Source organism: Grammomys surdaster, unplaced genomic scaffold (assembly GCF_004785775.1).
Source record: "Grammomys surdaster isolate TR1022 unplaced genomic scaffold, NIH_TR_1.0 145, whole genome shotgun sequence".
Lineage (NCBI taxonomy): Eukaryota > Metazoa > Chordata > Mammalia > Rodentia > Muridae > Grammomys > Grammomys surdaster.
This window is the reverse complement of record NW_021604603.1, coordinates 4,299,521-4,309,999: the sequence shown is the minus strand read 5'-3', so window position 1 is coordinate 4,309,999 and position 10,479 is coordinate 4,299,521. Positions and strand designations below refer to the sequence as shown.

The 10,479-nt window shown below is 40.3% G+C and overlaps 1 protein-coding gene across 1 annotated transcript in view; it reads left to right on the top strand.

Annotated features, from left to right (window-relative positions):
• Ppp1r12b (protein phosphatase 1 regulatory subunit 12B) overlaps positions 1-10,479 on the top strand; it is a 198,072-nt gene that overhangs the window by 67,219 nt on the left and 120,374 nt on the right. The window contains exons 9-10 of the mRNA XM_028764608.1: positions 5,956-6,068; positions 9,291-9,491. Of these exons, the coding sequence (XP_028620441.1) occupies positions 5,956-6,068; positions 9,291-9,491 (314 nt within the window). The remainder of the gene's footprint in view (positions 1-5,955; positions 6,069-9,290; positions 9,492-10,479) is intronic.

Genomic DNA, 10,479 nt, shown 5'->3' with positions numbered 1-10,479 from the left:
GTGTGTGTGTGTGTGTGTGTGTGTGTGTGTGTGTGTGTGTGTGTAGAACCTATGTACACCTACCTGTGTACTTGAAACTGTCTTTCTGCTGCTTACGTCACCTGGTACGGTGCCCTTGCCATGCTCTACTCTCTGTTCAGGAATAGTGAAAATGTAAGAACACATATATGAGAAAGGAAATGTCTAGGTTGTGGTTTTTGCTTCCATACATTTTCACTTTGTGTTAAGTTTAAGAACTGAAGCTGTATCTCAGTTGTTTGGCTTTGCTAATAGTTCTCTCAATCTTGGAAAAATACTGCCCCTCTTCACATCTTAATATGAAGCTCATTGACTGTCACCAAAGGAAGTTAGAATTTTATAGAGAAGGCAGGCATCAGGTAAGTTTTCAGTAAAGGAGAATTGACTTTATTTTCATGGAGCCTTAGATTTCCATTCAAGTATTTTATTATTTTTATGTTTATGGTGTTTTACATGCATGTCTGTGTACCACATGCATGCAGTACCTGAGGAAGCCAGAAGACAGCCTCAGATCCCCTGGAACTAGAGTTACAGATGGTTGTGAGTGCCATGTGGGTGCTGAAAATAGAACCTGGATTTTCTGGAAGAACACAGTGGTGTTGACTGTGCCTCTTAAAATTTAAAAAAAAAAATCTATTATTGATTATTTGTGACTTGTTCTGAAAATGCTGGTATTACATCCACCAAAAGTTACAAATGTGTATTTTTTGTTATTTGTATTATTTACTGAGGACTCTCATAGTCTAGCTTTCACACAGTGTCTGGAATTTATGTTTAGGCTTTTTCTATGCTACATTTTCTTGTTAGTCACTATGATAATAGGGAAATGGGAGGAAGCTACTCAAACTGATGCTTTTGCTTCCTGATTTACACTCCTGTCTCTGGTCTCAGCCTAAATACCATGACAAAAAGCAAGTTGTGGAGGAGGTTTATCTGGTTATGCTTCCACATCCATATCCATCACAGAAGGAAGTCAGGGCAGGTGGTGGCACAGTCACAGTGAGCTGGGCCCTCCCCATCAATCACCAAATAAGAAAATGCTCAGCAGGCTTACACAACAGGCTCGTACAGGAGGCTTGCCTATTGCCTCATCATAGGGAAGCATTTTTCTCTCCCTCTCCTTCTTCCTCTTCCTCTCCCTTCCCCTGTCCCCTGCTGCTTCTTCATCTCCCCCTCTCTCTTTCTTCTTCTTTCTTCTCCTCCTCTCCCTCCTCTTCCTTCTTCCTTCCTCCTCCTTTTATTTTCTCCCTAAAACAATGTTTTTCTATGTAGTTCTGGCTGTCCTGGAACTCACTCTGTAGACCAGGCTGGCCCTCGAACTCAGAAATCCACTTGCCTCTGCCTCCTAAGTGCTAGGATTAAGGGTATGTACTACCACTGCCTGGCTGGGGACATTATCTTAATTGAGGTTCCCTCCTCTCAGACCTCTTAGTTTGTGTCAGATTCACATAAAGTTAGTACACAGACCATGTCCATACTGCTATTGGAATAAAATATTGACAATACCCTCATGATTAAAGTATACTTCTAAATATTGACAATACCTTCATGATTAAAGTATACTTCTGTTCAGAAATCTTCCAGTTTCCTCATTCTATCTTTGTCTGCAGAGTAAGTTCTAAACCCTGTAGTCTAGCTTTCAAGGCTTCTGGCCGTCTGGCTCCAACAGACATTCTTAGTGCTCTGCATAGGCAAGGGCACATTGTAGCTCAATTGGATTGCTTGACTTTCTCAGATATGACCTCAGCTTCCTGGCCTTGAATGTTTATTTGTATTTTTGAATTCACTTCATATCATCATAAATACTTGCTGGGTGAATTCTGTTAGAAAATGTGGGGTCTAGAAGATTGAAGTGTTTTTCTGGTACAGAAAGTTATAGCAATTGGAGCCTGTATTAACTGTCTTTTATCACAGTGACAAGTACATGAGGGGAACTGTGTATGAGAAGGGAAGATTTATTTTGGCTCATGGTTTCAAGGTTTCAGTCCACAGTCAACTGCCTCCATGTTTCAGAACTGTGGTTTAAGAATGTCATGGGATGGGATAAATGTGGTAGAACAGCTGCTCCTGGCATAACAGCCTGGAAGTAGAGAGCGACAGAAAAGGGTCAGAGACCATATACTCCCAGTGCCCTGTTCACCTCCTACTATTTCCTGAGGGTGCTAGCAAATTCTGAGTGTGTCAGTGCATATCCATCAGTGAGGCAGAGCCCTTAGGATCCATTCACCTCTCAGTGAGTATATATAGTAAGTAGGGACTGAGTCTCCGGCACCTGAGCCTAGATCTGGGATGGTTGTTCTTGTCAACTTGATGGAGTCTAGAATCACTTTGGAGGCAGACTTCTCAGGTTCACAGGTCGTGTCTGTGAAGGACTTTCTAGATTAGGTTATTGTTGAGGTGGGAAGATGCACTGTAAGTTTGGGTGGCCCTGTTCTATAGGTTGGGTTTCCAGATTACATAAAAAAGAGAGAAGGCTAGCTGAACATTTGTCCAACTCTGTTCACAATGTGGCTAGCCGCTAGCCACTTCTGCTCCTGACCCGCTACCTTTCCTTTCATAATGGACTCTATATCCCAGAAGTGTAAGCCACAGCAATACCTTCTTTAAGTTGCTTTGTCAGGTCTTTTGTTATGAGACAAGTAAGTAATATAAATCCTGTTCTGTGTTTTCTTACCCTGGGCTTTTTACTCCGTTTCTCTGTAGCATGGTGCACTTATTTTTGTTCTAATACTTACCAGTTTTCCTGGGAATACTGTGTTTGTTATTTTACTCTAGATTTCAGCATATGACAACCATCCTCTTCATTTAGTGGTTCTGTTGACTATCCTAATAGGGGACTAGAAAGTACTGTGTAATAACATACAGGTCATAAGAGAGAAGTAAATGCTATCTGTGGCAGTCACTAGTAGGTAAGATTATGGCTCATTCTGGGAATTATAATACAACTTTATATCTGCATAGTGCTTTTTCCTTTGCAATACAATTAAACAATTTTATTTAATCCCCACAACCATACCTTAGAGCATATATCCTTATTACTCCTCTTTTAGAATGAGATATCGACACGACACTGAACAACATTAGGTGAAGTAGGTTTCAGAGCTAGCCAGTGGCACTGCTCACTGGGGGAGCTCCACACAGCAGAAAGAGACAGTGGAAAATCTGTATAAGAAGTAAAAGATAAAACTGTAGCAAAGGGGGGCTGGGAAGATGGCTTAGTAGTTAAGTGCACTTGTTGCTCTTGAAGAGGATCCAAATTCAGTTTCCAGCTCCCATGGTAGCAGCTCACAACGGTCCATAACTCTAGTTTCAGAGGATTCTGATTCTGTGGTCACCAGGTAGGTGTGTGATGCACACACAGATGCAGGCCAAACACTTAACACATATAAAAATAGTAATAATTAAAAACCGTACAGAAGTGTGAGGTTCCTAAGAGTGTAGAAAACGAGAGATGGGAAAGAATCTCAGCATTCTGTGTTAGAAATTAAGGCGATGTTAGTGAAAGAGACAAAGATGTCTGACCAAGAGGATATGGATTTCTACCTCAGAGAAGCCAGCAGTGGTGAGTGGTAGTGAGATAGGAACATGCAGGGATCGTACAGCAGTCAGGAAAATCACCAGTAACCCTTGAGTGGCCTGGTGTGAGCAGAAGCCAAATGGTTCTAGCACACTCCTCCACTCATTTCTGTAGTTCTTTGCTCTGTCTCAGAGCTCAATTCAGATCAACTTCTGTTACCTTACCATATAGATTACGTTTTCCTCCTCTTGATTTTAGTAGCTGTTTGTTTGAAATTCTTTTATATTAATTTTCTCATGCTACTTAATATTCAAGCTATTTTTGTTTTTTCCTTGCCCCTCGTGCTGGTCCAGTAGATAAGCTTTGGATGCATTTGAACATTCTTGTGTGTCGTCTCTATCTTTCTGCGTGCCACATGGCCTTCTCTGTGTAGGTGTTCCTTAAATATTAGCTGGAGCACAGCAGTGGGTTTTACCTAAGCCTTTCCTGATGTTGCATATCCCATGAGTAGATACTAAACAAATATCTGTTGACTGCTTTTCTTCCATTTTTAAAGCTCCATGGATACAACTTCAGAAAAATTATAGTTTTCATATATCTTACATGTTGATATTATTAAAAATATCAATTATATTTTGAGGTGAATAAAGCATTTTTTATTAGATATTCTATTTTCTCTCTCTTTTAGTCTGACTTAGATACTTTGTTTATCAATTCTCTATTGCTTCATAATAAACCATCTCCAAACTTAATAGTTTAAAACAGTAGCTGCTGAACTAGGCTATGGCTCAGTGGGTAGAGTGCTTGCCTAACTTGTTCAAGGCTATGGGTTAAATCCCAGCACTGCATAAAACCTGGCCTCTGACACACACCTATGATTCTAGCAGTTGGAAAGTAGAAGCAGGAGGATCAGAAATTCAAGGTCACTCCCAGCTACATAACCGGTGTGATGTCACACTGAGATACATAAGACTGTCTCAGTGAGGGAAACGGAGAAAAAGCCAAACAAAAACAAAGATTCTTCGTGAACTCTATTCTATGGCTTGGTAACTGGGGAAGGGACCACTGGATTGCCTGTCTCTTTCTTAAGACAATGGTGTACTTCTTCATGTTTGTGCCTCAACTAGTAAAGCATATGGAGGGCTAGTCGGTCTCAGATAATATTGCTCATGTTTCTGCTGTTCGGCTGTGGTGTTTAGGTTACGTGATCTCGTCAAGCAGGCCTGGCCCTATTTCTTCATGTGGCATCTGGATTCTCAAAATAGTTATAGAGGGCAAGACTGAGGGTCTCAGTTGCTGATGTTTCAGAGGCCATAGCAAGTCACCTGGCCAAGCCCAAACTTGGCATGAAGAATGCACTACCTGAGTCTTCGGGTTCAAGGATGCATGACACATCACAAGCTAGTACTGTAACAATCTATTTCATTTGGTTAATACACTAGATTTCTTGGAGCTTAGTACTTAAAAAATGCCTTGATGATTATAATAACTACCAAACAATAACATTAATAACATAAAGAAGCTTACTATCACATAATTAGATGTAGTTTATAATTACCACAGGACCCATGTAGTTTACTCTGTACCTGTTTTCAGAATATAAATTCCAGAATCATAGCCATTAGGTACAAGCACTGTGCTAGTAATTAATTGATATACAGCCAGATTGATGGCCCTGCTGGGCTGGACCACACCTAGTTATATGAGTTCTGTGACTGAAGTTCTGTAACTTAATCTACATTGTTTGAAATCCTTTCTAATGTTAGGTCCTATTGCAGCCCCAAGAATTACTCATTATTTAAATTAGGTCAGTCAGTTACTAACCAGTGGACATGTGACTGTGATCTCTGAGTCAGCATTTTCCATCCATCCATCCATCCATCCATCCATCTTTCAGCTTTCTCTGGAGCTTTTTAGAGAACCCTGTCTGATTAGAGCAACTTTCTTATTTTCTTCCTCAGAGGCTCTGCCCTTCTTTAAAATTTACAATATCTATTGATCTGAATCAACTATATCCATCTTGTGTTTTTATTATAATTTGTCTTATTTCTTTTTTATTGTAATTACCTAGAAAGCAAAGTCTAGCATGTGCATTTTGTGTGTATTTATTTCCCAGACGAGTTCCCTACAAAACTGAACAGATTTTTTATAACAATGAATTTTTACAATATAACTATACACATGCATTGGTGTAGAGACAGTTTTTATCAGAAGTTGAAGCCTACCAAGATAAGGATATCCTTCAATTTATTTTTTTCTACATGTAGTTGCTAGAATTTGTTCTACAGTGAGTCCAGACATTCCATGGTCCTAATAATCTGCTTTGAGAATGGCAAAGCTTTTCTTCTTAGTAGAAAAGGGTTTATACACGTAAGATAAGATTTCATATTTATACTTGTATCTCTTGTCTTCAATAACAGATAAAAAGCCAGAAGCCACTGTCAACCATTCCAACTCTGAAAGCAAGAGTCAGATCGTGGAGCAGATCCCAGCCCCAGCTCAGAACACCTTCTCTGCCTCTTCAGCTAGGAGAGTGAGTACTTGGAGATTGATTTGCGATTATATTTTACTGTACTACAGTAACACACAAAGGCCTCAAAGACTAATTCTTGCAAAACAGTAGGAGTACATTTTTGTCTGTATTAGGCTCTTACACCAAATTACTATAAACTGTGACTTTAAAAATAGGAATTTGCTTCTTACAGTTCTGGAGGCTGGAGAGTTCCCAGAACAATGTGCTAGGCAGTCCAGTTATTCATGAGGGCTGTCTTCCTGTGTTAATGATGCCTCCTTCTTGCTGTAGCTTAACGTGTAGGAAGCAAGTGTCTCCCTCTGAGAAAGGCCAGCTACCCTGTTGACTTCATTCTACTTTTGTCACTTCCTCAGAAGCTCAGGCTCCAGATGCAGTCCTGATGCTTAAGGCTTTAATATGAATTTTAGAGAGAGGGACACAAGAATTCTCTCCATAACATTGCCCTCACATCCTTGAAAAACCAATACAAAACAAATATGCCTACAAATGTGTTTCAATAACAGGATGAAAGTATCCTGAGACCAAACAGATTCTGTGTTTTACCTGTTTTTTTCACATTGAAAACAAAGATAACTGTGTACAAAGTAGACTGGGTAGAAGAGATGTAGCATCCAGAATTGTTTTTATGGCAATTCCTTTTTCTACTTCTCATGAAAACTTTAGTCTTATGAGTAAGTTTGTTGTCCTGTATGATGGGCAAGGGTGGGAGAAGAAGGTATGGTTGAAATGCCAGAGGCATTCCTGGATCAACTTTATGTAGGCCTCTGAGAAGCTGTAGGCTTCTGGTAGCAAGGTCTGTGGTATTTGGAATGGACAACTGGGGAAATTCTCTGGCCTTAGAGGTTTTTAGTTGTCCTCCTTAGTGGAAATGAAACCAAGCGTAGCCAGGCCTTCTTTATTTTAGAAGCATCATTGTGACTCATTAGCCAGGCTTTAGGTGGAGTGCTGTCCTTGCTCACTGTCCAGCCGTTCACTGCTCCTCAGATCCTGGGACTTCTGCTGCGACTGCGTTTCCTACTTTTTATAAAAGAACATTACCAACTTAAGAAATACAGATACACGTACTTGGTCTATTTTGCTAAAATCATACTGGGAAAGGCTTGTAAAAAGAAAGGGGCTCATAAATGTGTATATCCAGATGATTGGAGACAAGAGAAAATCTGAGTGGAAGGTGGATGGGAATGAGTGGCTTATTTTAGTGGTAAAGCAGCAAAGATGGCCTGGGTTTAGAAGAAAGATCCAAGATTTTTTCTTTTTTTTTTTTTAATAAGGGTCCCTAGACCCCAGGAAACGGACTGATATCTGAAGGACCAGTATACCCTAAAGACCCTAATCTGGTTTCTGGGTAATGCTGGTAATGCTATGATGTTTTCCTGATGTGTTTCTCTGTTTTTGCAGAATTGAACCTTGTATGGCTATGCCTTGTATATGCTAAGCAAGCACTCTACCACTGAACCATATTTCTAGCCTGTTTCCCTGCTTTATATAAAAACAATGTAAAATTGTTCAAGTAGTGTTTTTGTTGTTGTTTGGTTTAGTGCTGACACTTAGAATGTAGGATTTTGAACATCCTAGACAAGCATATTACCACTGAGCTGTATCCCATTGTAAACTTTCTTTCTCGTTTCTATGGTTTTGAGACAGGGCCTTCTGTACCCATAGGCCATGCTGACCTCAAGCTTACTATGCAGCTGAGCATGACCTTGATCCGCCAACCTTTATCTTCTAAATGCTAAAATTATAGGCATGTGTCACCATGCCCAACTTCCTTTTTTGATATTAAAAATTATTTTTAATGAAATTGTGGTGGTGGTAAGCTAGTGATCCCTTTGAAAGATATTCTGTCTAGGCAGAATAAGAAATATAGTGACCTTATTACTCCTAAAGATTTTATCTTTTAAAATTTCTTGTTCAATGAAATTGTCAAACTCTTTGAAATTGCTTCTTAATATCAAATAGATTATTTTTGTAATAGTATAGTTAGAATTTTGTGAAGTCATCATTAGTATTAACTTAAAATTAACTCATCACATGAGAGAGCTTGGAACACTCAGCCCTAAATGGACTGTCTCCCTCAAGTCCCTCCCCTCAGGGCTCAGGGAACCCTGTGGAAGAGGAGGCAGAGACACTGTAAGAGCCAGAGACAGTAGAGGACACCAGGAAATCAGCACGATCAAAGCTCACATGAACTTACAGAGACTGAGGCAGCATGCACAGGGCAGCATGCACTGGTCTGAACCAGAGTTTTTGTGTATATTATACCAGTCTGATATTTTCATGGGATTCGTAAGTGTGAGAACTGTTTCTTATACCTTCTCCTTGGGTCTTTTTTTCCTGTTTGTTTGTTTGTTTGTTTGTTTTGTCCAATTCCAATATGTTAGTTTTTGTTATTATAGTCAATGATTAGCACTTAGGAGCCTGTTTTTTGTTTTTTGGTTTTTTTTTATGAGAGATACAAAGAGAAGGGATCCAGATGGAAGGCAGGGTCAGGAGGAACTTCAAGTAGACAGAAGGGAAACTGCTGTAATTATATTGTGTGAGAAAAAGAAATTTGTTTTCTTTTTTTTTTTTTTTTTTGATTTTTCGAGACAGGGTTTCTCTGTGTAGCCCTGTCTGTCCTGGAACTCACTCTGTAGACCAGGCTGTCCTCGAACTCCGAAATCTGCCTGTCTCTACCTCCCAAGTGCTGGGATTAAAGGGAAATTTGTTTTCAATAAGAGAAAACAATTAGTTCATCACATGAAAGAACACTGCCTTTATATATATTTATGCATTAGCTCATCCTGTTTCTCCAGACTGTGTTAGGTGGAAGAATTAAGTTCATATCACAGTTTACAGATAAACACATTAAGACATAGAGAAGAAAAGTAGCTTATTTCAGGTACCCAGCAAGTCAAGAGAAAAGGAGTCACCAGAGCAGTCTCCTGGTGCTCCGAGACAGTGCTGGTTCACAAGGGCAGCAAAGGGGCTCCTTCCTTTCTCAGAGCAGGTCTGTGGGCAGGAGCACTAAGAATTGGAGTTCACTGCTGGCTTCTGAAGAAAGAGCCCTTGGGAGCATCCAGCATCTGCCAAGTGAGTGGGCACAGGGGCAGCAAGCCTGCCAGGGGTCTGTTCTAGTACATCCCTGGCTGCTCCATGAACTTGATCAAGTAGGGAAAAAGAAAGTCGGGTGAAGCAGACTAGATCACCAGAACTTTTTCCCTTCTTCCTCTTCCCCTATAGTTGTCCAGTCTTTTCAACAAGGCAGAAGAGCCTAAAGACGAATCTCCTTCTTCATGGAGACTGGGACTCAGAAAAACTGGTAGCCACAATATGCTGAGTGAAGTGGCCAATTCCAGGGAGGCCCTTAGGGATCGAGGTTCTTCCATCCACCGTTCCTCCTCAAGCCCTCGGATCTCTGCTTTGCTGGATGACAAAGATAAGGTGCAGTGAGGGGGGGGGCATGCAAGGGGATGCCAAGGCATTGTGCTTCCCTGGAAATTCAGCCATGACAACAAATGGGAATATTTTTGTTAGTCCCCAAGTTGACTGTGGAAGTACAGACTGTGAAGATGTTTTTTTAAGTGGAGAACTTACAAAAGGAGATATTTTGGTGTAATGTATTGGTGTCTGTAAAAACGAGTTGGTCTGGTCACTCTAATAGTTTCATCAAGCAGTTATTTAGTAGCTAGCATTTTCTTGGCTAAAAAAAATCCTTTAAAATAGCTTTCCTTTCATCTTTTCTTATGTCTGTCCTCCCTTCCTTCCTTCCTTCCTTCCTTCCTTCCTTCCTTCCTTCCTTCCTTCCTTCCTTCTTTAGAACAAAACAGTGACTTGGAAAAATTGAACATGGCCCAAATGGTTCTTCTGAATAAGTACCAGGAACACTTACTCTTTTGATGTTTAAAGCAAAGTTGAACTTTGAACTTTAATGCAGCTGGGCACATCAGCACTTAGTAGCTTGTTGATTCTTTGTTAAAAATTAAGACAGGTTGGCCTGGATCTTGCTATGTAGGATCAGCCTTCCAAGTGCTGGAATTCTAGGTGTATGCTACCATACCCTGCCTGGTAGAAAAATTAACCTGTGATTTTTTATTTATAGAAATATATAATTAGGCTGACTTCACAAACAGTTCACCATCATATTCATCAAGGAAGAATTTGGTTCTAGATTTTACTGGGCTTACTCAGTGTTCTCTTCTAGGGTTCTTGTTATCATAGACCTCTTACTGTCTTGCTTTTCTGGAGACAACTTGAAGAGACAAGGGCTAGCAGTCAGATGAGCTGTATGATATCTGCCATGTGTGTCCCCAAGGAAATTGCATTTCAAGGAAAAAATAGCTGGAGACAGTGGGACTGTTGCAGCAGGGCATTACACAGAGCTTCTGTGGCTCCTCAGACTCCTCACTCCCCTCAGGGCTGTGGCTCCTCA